General features: G+C 37.1%; 1 protein-coding gene across 1 annotated transcript in view; it reads right to left on the bottom strand.

The window, feature by feature from the left end:
* The window catches only part of MetRS (methionyl-tRNA synthetase 1), a 257,104-nt gene extending 243,131 nt beyond the window's left edge, over positions 1–13,973 (bottom strand). Inside the window, exons 1-2 of the mRNA XM_090413131.1 lie at positions 13,834–13,973; positions 9,504–9,594 (exon numbers count right to left, since the gene is read on the bottom strand). Coding sequence (XP_090269257.1) covers positions 9,504–9,594; positions 13,834–13,936 — 194 coding nt within the window. The 5' untranslated portion in view covers positions 13,937–13,973. The remainder of the gene's footprint in view (positions 1–9,503; positions 9,595–13,833) is intronic.
* Positions 13,974–14,314: the final 341 nt, after the last annotated feature.

Below are 14,314 nucleotides of genomic sequence, written 5' to 3'. Positions count from 1 at the left end.
CAGCAATCCCCCCCCCCCCTCACAACAATATGGGGTTATAAAAACACTATATAACAGGGCAAAATTAATCTGCTCAGGTGACAAGGCCCTAACTACTGAACTAAACCACATCCACAACACTTTCTAAGCCAATGGCTATAACCCAAAAAAAATCCAAAAAATACTCAATCCAGTAAACCACAACCCCCATCACCCCCCCTCCACAATAAAGATTACACCAAATCTATCACCATCCCCTACACCTCTGAGAAAATAACCAATATCCTCAGAAAATATGACCTTACTTCCTGTTACAGACCATATAAAAATTTGGCATCCCTTATCTGCTCTACCAAAGACCAACCACTTCCCTTAGACCTACCTGGTGTATACCAGGTCCCTTGCAGCTGCAAATTGGCCTACTTTGGCCAAACAAGGAGAACAACAAATATCTGGATTTCAGAACACAAAGACTACATCCGGTTTCACCAGTACAGCCGCTCTGGGCTGGCAGACCATGCCTTAGATACCCACCATAGAATTCGTTGGAAGAAAACAAAAATAATACACCACAGCAAGTTTAAATACGACTGATTATTCAAGGAATCTTCAGCAGCTCTAAAAAACATTCCTAACCTCAACAAATTTGGATGCATGAAACTACCCCAAATTTGGGAGACTTACATTTTGAGAACTTCAGCCCAACTGCCAAGTCAACCAAATTAGCCTGCCAGAGGGCACAATTAGGACTTTAGGAACAATATTAGTTTCTTGCTTTCTTCCTCATTTGCTTTTGTTAGTGCCTGCATGCACATACCATATCTTTATGTTCCTGAAGATGGCAACATGACGTTGCCGAAATATAGAAGTTATTCATTAAAGTTACCTTTAATTAATATACTTTATATTCTTTGTTAATTCCGTAAACTAATTACCAGTTATGTATGACCAACATATAAGCCTTGCTACTAGAACATATAAGCTTGTCTACCAGAATTACCATGTTCCACAATGCAGAGATGGACAAAAAAACAGACTTGAAAGCTAATGACCTGATTTCCATAAGATTAATACAAGTACAAGGTTCAGAGAGCCTCTTGATATTCTTTTTAAATACTGAACATTCTACTTCCAGGTCAATATTTTGTTAAGAAGGTTTATCCAGAAAAATAGGAGAATGAAAGAGGAGGTGAGGAAAAAGAAGAGCTGGCAGATTTGCAGCTGCACTGTGAATGGCTGCTTAACTGTCACTGCTCATGTCATTACCAATTTAGCAGAAAGTAGAGCAATTATGGATACCAGTCCATTTGAAGACTGACCATGTAGATAGCTCTTGAAATGATGTTAGGTCAAAACACTCTGCAAGACAGCAAATGAAATGAGTCTGTGAAAGATGGGCACATCACTAATAACTGAAGTGCTCTCTTCTGAACAGCATAAACACTTTTTAGGAAGGCTACTGGTGCAGCACTTCAAAATTGAGATCAGAAATCTAAGACTAGACAGATTTTTAGGGAGTTAACAAGTGGGGATGCCAATTTTTACATGCAAAATTTTGAGAAATGAGCCATTGACTCAACCCCCCCCCCTCAAACCTTCTATCTAGCTAAGATATGTAAATGGTGTTTCTCTATTTGGCCTCATGGCCCAGACATATTAAACTCCTTTCTCTGTTACTGCAATAGTCTACATCCAAGAATCCACTTTTCAATGGAAAAGAAAATAATACTTTACCCTTCCCAGACACTTTAGTGACATGCCTGCTGATAACCTCTCCTTCACTGTAAATCCTACAATAAATCCTATAATCTTTGTTCCAGTGGAACCTCTAGAACACAATCATATACACAACACCTTCCTATCCAATGGCTACAGTTCTCACACAATTAAAAAAAATAATCAATCCTCCTCCTGACCCTCAGCAATCTCTTCAGAAAGATTTAAGAAATGCCATCACTATCCCCTACATAATCAATCCTCCTGCCAATCCTCAGCAATCTCTTCAGAAGGATTTAAGAAATGTCATTACCATCCCCCTACATCTCAGTTACACTGGGAAAAATAGCCAGGTCTTATAAAAAGTGCAACCTTAAAAGTACAACCAGCTTTTAAGCTTCACCAGAAACTTGCAACCCTTATCCATTTTGCTAAAGATCAGCTCCCTCCTCTCTTAGTGCCTGGAATATATAAAGTACCCTGTTCCTGCAAGTTGGCATACTTCAAAAGCCACCATCTATTTAGATGAACACAAAACTTACATCTGCAATTATGAGTATAGTCAATCTGGTCTTGCAGATCATGTATTGGACACCACTCATAGGATTTTCAGGAAGAAAAAAAACCATGTTCAATCACAGTAAATTTAAAAAAGAAAGACTGTTTTTGAAATCTGCAGTGGCACTCAGAAATCACTACTGCTATGTTCACTGGGCATCTATGGTCACTCTGATGCCATATGGTCACTGATGCTCGGTAATGTTCCACACCAGGCCTCGCCATGTAGTCCTTGTTTGCTTTTCTGGCAGCCTCAACTCTCTGAAGATCAGTCACTCCACACACGGCATCCATCCATCTCATTGATGGTCAACCCTGCCTCTTTTTCCAGGAACTTTACATTCTATTACTGTTCTGAGAAGTCCTCCTTCCATCCTTTCTATGTGTCCAAAATATTTTATCTTTCTTCTTTCAATATCCTTAAGGAGCCTTAAAGTTCTACTGATCTTTTCTAACACCCATTCATTTGGACGCCTTTCGGTATATGATATTCTCAATAGTCTTCTGTAACACCACATCTCAAAAGCAGATATCCGTTTCTTATCTGACTTCTTTAGGTTCCAAGTCTAGCATCCATAAGTCGCTGTTGGAAAAACAACCGCATTCAATATTCTCAACTTTGTTCCCTTGGAGAAATATCCATCCTTTCAGATTTTAGACAGGTCTCTGACTGTAGTTTTAGCCATTCCTAAACTTTTTCTGACATCTTCTGAATAGCAATTCTTCATTAATAATGGATCCCAGGTACTCAAACTTGCTGACTTCCTCAATTCTTTCTCCATTAAGGTACACTTGTTTCTCAAGAGCTTCTCTGTTTGTTTTTCCTTTGAGAACCATGATCTTTGTTTTGCTAGAATTGAGTTGAAGTCCTCTGTAATTACTGATCTTGTTAACTTTGTCAAGAAATAGTCCTAGTTCTTCCATGTCAATACAAAGGAGTACTGTATCATCAGCACACCTCAGATTACTGATCAATCTACCTCCTATCCTAATTACTGTCCTGAGCTTATCCAATGCTTCATGCATGATGTCCTCTGCATATATACTAAACAAGTGAGGAGAAAGTAAACATCCTTGCCTAACTCCTTTTCCAACTTGAAGCCCGTCAGTCAATCCAACACCTGTTTTCTTGTCGTGGTTTCTTGCTCCTTATACAAGTTAGCTATCAATTTGATAGTGTGTTGAGGAAAAAACATTCTTTTCATTACTTCCCACAGTTTCACATGGTCAACACAGTGAAAAGCTTTAGAGTAGTCTAAGAAACACATTACCAGAGGGAGTCTGAATTCTTTATATTTTTCTATGATCTGTCTAACGCAAAGGATCTAAGCTCTGGTGCCCCTACCTTTCGTAAAACCTGCTTGTTCCTCGGGGCACCTCTGCCTCAACTTTGGCCTCCATCCTATTTAGCATGATCTTTAATAAAATTTTGCTTGCATGAGATATCAAACTAATAGTTCTATAATTCTTACATGCCTTCATATCACCTTTCTTATGTAGTGGTATGAAAACTGACTTCTTCCAGTCTCTAGGTTTAATGGAATGTATACAGCACTCAGAAAGGATTAACATAGGTTTAATACTTCCTATATTTCGTCCTAGTCACTAGGACATCTTCGGGGATTACAAAAACAACTAATGTAACATGAACACAAATATTATACAATACTAAGCCCAACCACGTGGGTGACACTAAAGTCCTATCTAGGTGGAGCGCCCTCTAAGGGCAGTTCGGTTGTAGGTGGCCTGGAATGTAAGGTGGGACCTCTGGTGATGAGTGTTTCCCAAATCTTCGGAAGCTTAATACAACCGTATTTATTGAGATTTGGTTGATTTCTGAGAGCTGCTGCTGCTTCTAAAACTAGGCTCTCTTTCTTGAATTTGCTGTGGTGGAGCATGGTGGTTTTCTTCCAAGAGACCCTGTGAGTGGTGTCTAAGACATGGTCAACCAAGCCTGACTGACCATAGTTGTGTTTACAGATGTAAGACCTGTGTTCCTCCAGGCAGATGGATGCTGATCTGCCTGTCTGTTCAAAGTATACCATGAGGCCAAATAGAGAACACATCATCTACATATCTTAGCCAGATAGAAGGTTTGAGTGGGGCTGAGTCTATGGCTCATTTTTCGAAATCTTCCATATAAAAATTGGCAAGAGGGGACCAAAAATCCACAAACCCAATTCCCCACTTAAGACCTATAGTAGATGTCACCAACGCACCTTGCTACAGACTGTCTAAACAGCTGGCCAACTCTCTGACCCCCCTCACCGGAAGGTCCACATCCTATATAAAAAACTCTACCCACTTTAAAGCCCTCATAGAAAATTTAACCTTGAATAACGCAGACATATTGGTAAGCTTTGATATCTCCTCTTTGTTTACCAATATTCCCTTAACTGACACCTTATCTCTCTTAGAAAACGTTTTTCCGTCTGACATCTTAGATCTCTTTTACTTTGCCATTAACTCTGGGTATTTTTCTTGGAAGAAAAAAATCTACAAGCAGATAGAGGAAACCACCATGGAGTGCCCCCCCTCTCACCACCTCTTGCCAATTTTTATATGAAAGATTTCGAAAAACGAGCCATAGACTCAGCCCCACTCAAACCTTCTATCTGGCTAAGATATGTAGATGATATGTTCTCTATTTGGCCTCATGGCCCAGACACGTTAGAATCCTTCCTCAGTCATCTCAACAGCCTACATCCAAGAATCCAGTTTACTATGGAAAAGGAAAAGAACAATTGTTTACCCTTCCTAGACACTTTAGTTACATGCCTGCCTAATGGTATACTTGCCTTCACTGTATACAGAAAACCCACACACACACAGGCGGATACATTCACAAACTCTCCCACCACCACACCTCTCAACAATATGGCATTCTGAAAACTCTTACCAAGAGAGCCCATAATCTTTGTTCCAGTGGAACCACCCTCACTACTGAGCTTAACCACATATACTGCACTTTCCTCTCCAATGGCTACAGCGATCACAGTATCAAAAAAAAAATCAGTTCCTTCCCCCATTCCCTGTCCTTCTTGTCAACAAGAGTTTAAAACCGCCATCACCATACCCTACATCTGTGACACATCCGAAAAAATAGCCAAGATTCTAAAAAAGTACAACCTACACATAGCATATAAGCCCCACTGCAGACTTGCTACCCTTATCTGTTCTACTAAAGATCAGCTCCCTCCTCTCTCTCTGCCTGGAGTTTACAAAGTACCCTGTTCCTGTAAGCTGGCGTACTTCGGACAGACAGGCAGATCAGCATCCATCCGCCTGGAGAATCACAAGTCTTACATCTGTAAACACAACTATGATCAGTCAGGCTTGGCTGACCATGTCTTGGACACCACTCACAGGGTCTCTTGGAAGAAAACCACCATGCTCTACCACAGCAAATTTAAGAAAGAGAGACTATTCTTAGAAGCAGCAGCAGCAGCTCTCAGAAATCAACCAAATCTCAATAAATACGGTTGTATTAAGTTTCCGAAGATTTGGGAAACACTCATCACCAGAGGTCCCACCTTACATTCCAGGCCATCTACAACCGAACTGCCCTTAGAGGGCGCTCCACCTAGATAGGACTTTAGTGTCACCCACGTGGTTGGGCTTAGTATTGTATAATATTTGTGTTCATGTTACATTAGTTGTTTTTGTAATCCCCGAAGATGTCCTAGTGACTAAGACGAAATATAGAAGTATTAAACCTATGTTAATCCTTTCTGAGTGCTGTATACATTCCATTAAGCCTCCAACATGATGTCCTCACAGCACTTAAGCCTCTACACACCAGTCTCTAGGCTATGATCCGGTGTCCCATATCCTTGTAATCAATCTATGAAACACTCTTATACCTCCATCCCCTGTGGCCTTATTGCTGTTAAGCTGCTTAACTGCTCTTTCAACTTCATGCCTAAGTGGAGGAGGTTCCAAATCAAAATATCCTTGGTGGGAGGACTCCACATTTTCTTTATCCACTCTGCTGTAGTTCTTCACAGTATTCTTTCCATCTGTTTTTGATTTCCAACTCTTCTGTTAGTAATGACCCATTCCTGTCTTTGATGACATTCAATTTAGGCTTAAACTTGTGCTTTTAGTCATAAACTAAATAAAACATCCTTTTATAATTATGCCTTCTCATCTGGAACTCTATTTCTTCACATTTATTAGTATAATAAATGTGAAGAAATAAATGTGAAGAAGAGCCATCAAGCAGGACAAGGAAAAGTCTTGCTTGATGGCTCTTCTGACTTCTCTATGTAATCTCTTGTATTCTTTGGTCCCTGTATCTCTTTGTTTTTCCAACCGCCTTCTTTTGATTAGTTCCCATGTTGAATCTGATATCCATGGGTCTCCTGGTTTTCTTATTGGGTCGAGATACTTCTTCGCTGTATCCTGTATTATGAACTCATTATTATTATTATCTCAGAAATCAACTGAATTTAAACAAATATGAGTGCAAAAAACTTCCAAAAATTTATGAAACATTAATTGTTGGAAGTTCCAATTTACATCCCAGGCATCCTACAAAACATCCATAGAGGGCACACCACCTAGATAGGACTTAAGAGTCATAGCCAAGTGTTTCACTGAGTACTGTGTTGCTGTGTGTGTGTGTGTGTGTGTGTGTGTGTGTGTGTGTGTGTGTGTGTGTGTGTGTGTGTGTGTGTTATAAGTGTTAGTTGTATTCCCTGAAGATGCCTCAGTGACTGAGATGAAATATTGGATGCATTAAAAATAGCTTTTAATCCTTTCTTAGTGCTGTCAATACTCCATTAAACCTCCAACATGAGGTTACCATTTTAGATCAAAAAATGCTCTAAAATTTCTTCACACATTTTGGAGTTGACTGTACATGACACGATACATAGTTTTCCAACACCTTGTGATGTCATGCAATCCCAAACACTGAATGAGGGTGAAAATTTAGCCTTGGTATTAATGCACTCATCAAAGAACTTTTCATCAACTCTTTTCCATACAAAGGTACCATTATCATCATTGGTTTCAAGTCAAATTCGAAATATGTCACTAAAAATTACTTTTTTTTCCCAGTCATCAAATTCCTAATTTACATGATTTTTACACCATTGGAATCATGCTTTTTTGTGTTGCTTTGTCAAAAAATGTTTCGTTTTGAAAAAGTGAAATTCCTGACCATTCAAGCCAATTTCATACTGTGTGGTCACCTTCACTCTGTAGATCAACCATGCAGCATTAAGTTGTTTGGATGTTGAACAGCGCATGGTTTTCATAAGTTTCAGCTCAGTTTTCTGTCCTGTCAGCATAAGGTGGTATATGGATGTCCACTTCAAGGTATTTTTTATGCTATTAATCGAACAATATTTTTTTCAAAATGTCGCATACAGTACTTTGAGTACATTTTAGTAATCTAATTACTTGTTTTGAGACATTCCATCTTTCAGATATTCAATCATTCTGTTTTTTTTTAAATTGCTCAAAAGTTCTTTTACTGGAGCCATCCTTTAACACTGTAGAGAGAATTCAGATTTCCCAACGATTCTGCACTGCAAATCTGCAATTTTCTGCACAAGCTTTATGCTTGTGCAGAAAATTGCAGATTTGCATATTGGGGAATGATACATTTGTTTCCTCAGCGATCGCTTACTTTTTTCCAAACTGTTAGCTTCATCGGATACTTTTTGCTAACAGACAATTTATTTTCCTTAAATTAATCTTTAAATCTTTGAATCATACATAAAATATTCTTGTCTTTTTATACTTTAAAGTGAGCTATTTCATTTCTTGCATGCTAAAATGTTTCTATGTTAAACTTTCCAAGATATATACAGCATATATTGCAGTCATTGTAATGATATGATAACAACGTTGATCGGATACTTTTTACCAGGGGTTGTATAAGCCAGTTAATAAATATATTTGTATGATTTATTGTTTTTGGTGCTGTAATACTGCACAAGAGATGAAGACCTACTTTATCAATTCATTAATCTTTGACTTGCTAGAACAAGTCTGATTCCATCAAGCTAAAGATCAATGAATTGACTATTTGGCCATTTTGGAGTTATAGCTGAAGCAACTAAGGCTATGAGGTTAGTATATTATGTCTGTTTATTGCATGTGCTCTTCTGACCAGTTTATTTATTCTGCTGGATGAAAAACTAGTTTCTAGGAGAAAAAGCTCTATCATCTCCAAATGAAACTGGCTCCAGCTGAAAAGCCCTTAAGTTCTTTACATCCTAGAAGAACAGGATTTGAACCTAGGTTTTTCCACCAATAACAAACTGGCATGTCTCTGAGTGAGATGCTATGAAGCAAGTGACAAGCCACTGCCACTGTTAGCTTTTCCCTCATGCCCTGTTAATGAAAGATTTTTCACCACTTCAGAACTTCATATCCCACTTTTTTGCTGTATATACACGACACCTTTTCTATAAATATTTGCAAGACATTTCTGGATCACTGTCAGCACTTTCTCTTCTTCTGCAGTCTAAATTCAGCTGCTGGTAGCTGCCTGCTTAAAATATCATTAACATAATGATATGTTTGAAGTTAATGTGAACATAAATCTTTTTCAGAGATAGAATTACAAAACTTTGCTAGCAGTAGCAGGGAACAAAGAAATTATTACTGGGAATAAAACAAAGGGTCATTTGTTTTACTGGGGTCCTTAGTCCTTCAATATCTAATAGCATTATAATTTGTGAATGGTAATCTTCAGATGTTAAAAAAAACCCAGCAAATATCACAGTAACATCAAAAGGTTGTTGGTGACTGTTTAATGTAGATTTTCTTCTTAATGTGAATTCTTCCTACAAAAGGTTGTACATCTACATGTTAGTATCTTGCACAAGTTACGGTTCAGATAATTCAAAACCCTGCTATCCAGACACGAATAGAACTTCTTCAGATACTTCAGCCTCCAATAAGCATGGTGGTGGTCTCACACTAAAAAATGAAATTCATCTGTCATGCCTACATTGGTTGAAGAGCAGAAATGTTAAGAAGTTCACTGTTTTTGCAGTCAAAATTTGAAGTAAGTTTCATCATTTCTGAGAGATTAAAGCTAGAAGATGAAAGGAGAATCAATTCATATGTCACATTTAATTAAAATCATAATCCACACTAAGGCATAAATAAGTGTACATGAGGATGCATTTGTCTGTAAAGACAAATTTAAAGGAACTCTTTTTTTTTGCTATTTAATCCTTTATAATTTATATTAAAAGATAAATATATTAAAAAAATGAAATAATTACCTGCATATTGCATTTGAAGAAAAAAGATATTCTCCATGTTTCAACTCCAAAACTGGATATTTATTAGTTGTTAAATAAGGAACTATTCTTTCTGTAAAAAAAAAATAATAATAATAAGATTTACATAATTTAAAACAAAAAAGGAAAAATTCTTTTATGAATGCAATAAACGCATTGATAAAAGAAAGAGCCGTACTGCTTTATTTTGGAGAAGTAAATTATATAGAAATAGTGGTTATTAATGAGCTAATGTTATTTCAAAACCAAATGTATGCAGAAACTTTGGAAGCTTTGAAATTTTGACTAGAGGCAACCGATTCTGAGGATTGAATTCACACAAGCTTCTCTGGTCAAAACCTACTTACAATATTATTATTATTTACATGGGCACTCCATGGAGTCAAAAGACTCATTGCAGGAGACCCACTCTATCCATTAACACAATACCTATCATACATCTCCTTAAACCTATTCACTGTTGGGGTGCTCACAACTACCTCTGGCAATCCACTCTTCTCTAGCAATCCATTCAAACCACTCTCCAAGAAAAGAACATAGTCTGCAAACCTTTACTAACCAACTCTTAGACAGCTTCCAAGTGTTTTCTCCCTACTCCTATATTGAAAAATTTCTTCTGTGTCAATTTAGTGTCTGTGTCAAGTTTCTATCATATCCCCAATTCTCCATCTGCCAGCTACACTCTACAACCCACACACTCTCAATCTATCCTCATAAGGGAACATTCCACAGACCTGTCCAGCTTGGTCACTAGTCTCTGAATCTTCTCCACCACCTCCCGATCCCCAAATCTGTGCACAGTAGTCAACATGTGGTGAATCATAGCCTTATAAAGAGAGTAATAACCTCCCTATCTTTACTTGTCAATGTGCTAGTCAGCATCCAAGTAATCCTCTGAGCTATTTTGCCAATTTTTGCAATATGCCTTCTGAATTTAAAATCTCTATCCACCATCACCCCCAAATCCCTAGCCTTATCAATTTCATCCCAAAGCATTATCTTACATTCTATAACATTGTCCTTTGTCCACACTGCCAATTTATTTAAATCATCTTGTAAGATATCTACATTATCTTTATCAATTATTGTTCTCCCTAGTTTTGCATCATACATGGTTTTGCATCATCATACAATGTCCCCTTCAAATCATCTGCTATACCATTAATATAAAACTTAAAGAGTAGTAGTTCTAGTACAGAGCCATGGGGTACTTCACTAGTCACCCTCATTCACTCTAATTACACTCTGCCATACACAACCTCTATCTGTCTATCAGCCACCCCTCTATCCATGCCACCAGTGTGGCATGGATAGAGGGGTGTAATAGTTTATTATGTAATAGTTTACTATGCAGTATTCTGTCAAATGTCTTTGCAAAGTCCAGCAGTATCGTGACATAGCCATTTCCTTTATCCAATTCTGCTGTCACCTTATTATAAAATGAATAAATTACTGGGGCAGGACTACCTTTTACAAAGCCATACTGCCCCCTATAACATATCATATTCCTATCCACCCATTCCTGAATTTTACTTTTAACAAACTTTTCCAATTCCTTGACCACCACATTGGTGGTGGTTAAAAGATTGGAATCTGTAATTTGCTACTTCTGTCTTGGGGCCACCGTTATGTAATGGAACTATCTTATCCTCTTGCCACTTCCTTGGAACCTTGCCAGAGCTGAGATTAAACAACTTTGTCAGAGGCCCTGCCAGTTCACTTGCACATTCTTGTAGCACATGAGCAGACATACTGTTTCAGCCCACTGCTGTATTCAAAATGATATTTTTCAATATACTGAGTACCTCCTGTTCATCTACCTCAATGCATACATCAGTCCCTATCACCTCAGTAACTGCAAAGTCACCATTTGGATGAATAACCTTGCAAAGTGATCACTTAGTAACTTAACTATTTCTTCTGCTTCTATCACTTTCCTATCATCAGCACTAAGTAAAGTTTTCTTTCTATAATCATCCTTTCTCTTACTTACTATCTAGTGAAAAAACTCCTTTGGATTCCATTTGGGCCTGCTTAGCTAATTTTATCTCAAAATCTGATTTACCCTTCCTTACCATACTAATTACCCGTCTTGCTTGTGCTATATACTGCTCATGGGCATGCTGATCACCTTGTTGTTTATATTCCTTCCACAATGTTTTTCAATATGAAGTAGCAGCTGCTACTTTATATTGCTAGTCATCCACTAAGTTCCTACTTAGTTTATCCTCCTGACCCTGGGTATGCACTCTGATACTGCCTAGCTCAAAAAATCCTTGACTTCCTATGCACTAATGACATTCATTACATCTAGTTTCTTAAGCCATGGCACTGCTCCAAGTTGTCTCCCAAGTTTGTCATAATTGCCAGCTTTGTAGTTCTGCATAAACCCTTTCTTGAAATTTCCTGAAATTTCCATGTTGAGCAACCTCCCAAGGACAAGACTGCATGGTCACTTTCTCCAATCAGAGGTTAAGAGCATCATAACATCATAGATGTTATGATGCTCTTACCAGACCCAATGCTCTCAAACCCCTGGTCCTTCCATCACATGCTGTTTCAGATAATTATTCCTTAATAACTGTAGAAATTCCATTTTGCCATGCCCTTTCTTCTTTCCAATCTATCTCACCATAGTTGAAGTCTTCCATGATAATTGCTCAACCTGCACTCATTGTGCTAATCTGCTGATGCATGTCATCCACATTTTCTTCTGGACCCCCTGGTCTATAGCACCAACCAACAATATATTTTGTCCTATTAGTGCTATCTCATGCCAGATAGCTTCAAATGAACCATTTCCATCAGATCTACAATCTTCCTTAACTTCTATTTTTTTTGGTTGAAGTTCTTCAGCTATCATTAATAATACCACTCCTTCTGCCCTATTTCTTCTATCTTCTCTGAAAATACAATATCCATTACATTCTATCCCTGTAACTACATCATTCTCTGACAATCAGGTCTCAGTGATGCCAATAATTTTTGATGCCAAGTTGAGCTGACCAATGCTAAAAATTCCTCTCCTTTATTTCTGATACTTTGAGCATTCATGTACATGCATTTCAAATCCCCCTTGGGCCCATGGTTACTCTTACATAATGTCATCACCTACCCATTTAGATTTGAAACCTGGGAACTGCACCCTGCTCTTCATAATCATTCCTGCACTCATACTTATCTATCCCAGGAGTGGCTAGACACATGCTTGATGGCCTGTGTCTAGCCACACCTGGGATATCTCTAGTTTCCCTGGTTTTACACTTCCAAATTCTCACTGAACACCATTTTCTCTAAGCACCTAACTCCAAAACCATTTAAGTGCAGTCCATCAGTCATATACAAGTCCTTATGTCTACAATTTCACTCCAACATTCTCATTGACAATCATGGTCCTCCTCAATTCTATCCTATCATAATAAGGCAGCACACACCCAATCTTTACTTTCTTACTCTTCAGGCTTTGAAATAATGATGAATCTTTAATATCCACTGTTTCTATATCAATTAACATAATAAACAAATAAGAATAATTTTGCAGCAAGGAGAAAGAAAAAAAAAAAGAAAGAAGAAAGAAAGAAGAATGATGAAAAATAAACTTTTACAATGAATAAAATTACTTTTTTTCCCCTTCTACACTGTTTTGCATAATACATTAAGTAATGTTATTTTTTAAAATCTGTTTTGCTTTATAAATGTTAAGTAAAATAAAATATGTGGCCTTTTCAAAGTCCACTTTAAAAAAATATATACTAAAGCATGTCATATTTTTTATTTATTTACTTTTAAGGTGCTCTGTAAATATGGAAAGGTAAGGAATTATTTGTCATTAAAAGTTTACAATTTCCAGAATTATATATTCTCGACTAATTTTTCTTGCTGTAGTATGAAACTATTGTAGTTATTAGATGCCTGACAGGAATTGAAAAAAAATTTTGTAGGATTATATTACCATACACAATGCCATTTTAAAAATTTTAGTAATTTTAGAATTATTTACTATGTGCTGGCATAAACGCGGGCAGGGAAGATGGAAGATGTTAGTATTTCATTTATTTTAGAACTGCTTATGTTTATTATATTATTCTTATTACACTGGCACCTTCATGAAGCATATGTGTGCATTTTTTTTTCTTGTTCACAGATTTTATTTCTTTTAATGGCAACCTCATTAAACTATCTGGGAAAAATAAATAAAAATAATATATATATATAACCAGTATCACATATGTGACATATAGATTATATATAACCAGTCAGTTGCATGTGATATACAGATTACATAAGTTTTCTCTAATTTGAAGACGCTCACCATGAGAATTCACTTCTACAATTTCAACTTCGAGGCAACTAACTTCAACAGCTAATGCTACTTTTAGAGTTTCAAAATTAAGAGGATCAGTGTAGATCTTCATTTTCAATGCAGCAAAATTTACACGGAAGCACAAGCACGTTGCCTAAGCAATGTGGAGCAACATAGACTGTCCTCTATCTGTAAAAACAAGTAAAGGCACATCAATGCATTACACAAAATGCAGATTACAATTATTTGAAAGCCGCAAAAAAGTCGCATCTCAAAAGAAGATTTAAAGATAGTTATTAAAATCATTATCTTGTAACTACCGAACATATAACTACAAAATGCAGAGTGAAAACTCACATAAAACCAATGGTATTAAACAACTCATATACAATGTAAGTGGTGAAAGAAATAATGATATACTGGTAAATCTGAAGGATGCATAAATTCAAGGTGGTTTAGAATTTAAAATAATAATAATAATAGAAATAAA

The sequence above is a fragment of the Typopeltis vanoorti genome, chromosome 23 (assembly GCF_054136105.1).
Source record: "Typopeltis vanoorti isolate ZY-2024b chromosome 23, IOZ_Tvanoo_1.0, whole genome shotgun sequence".
NCBI lineage: Eukaryota > Metazoa > Arthropoda > Arachnida > Uropygi > Thelyphonidae > Typopeltis > Typopeltis vanoorti.
Note: the sequence above shows the minus strand (reverse complement) of the source record. Positions and strands in the feature narration are given on the sequence as shown.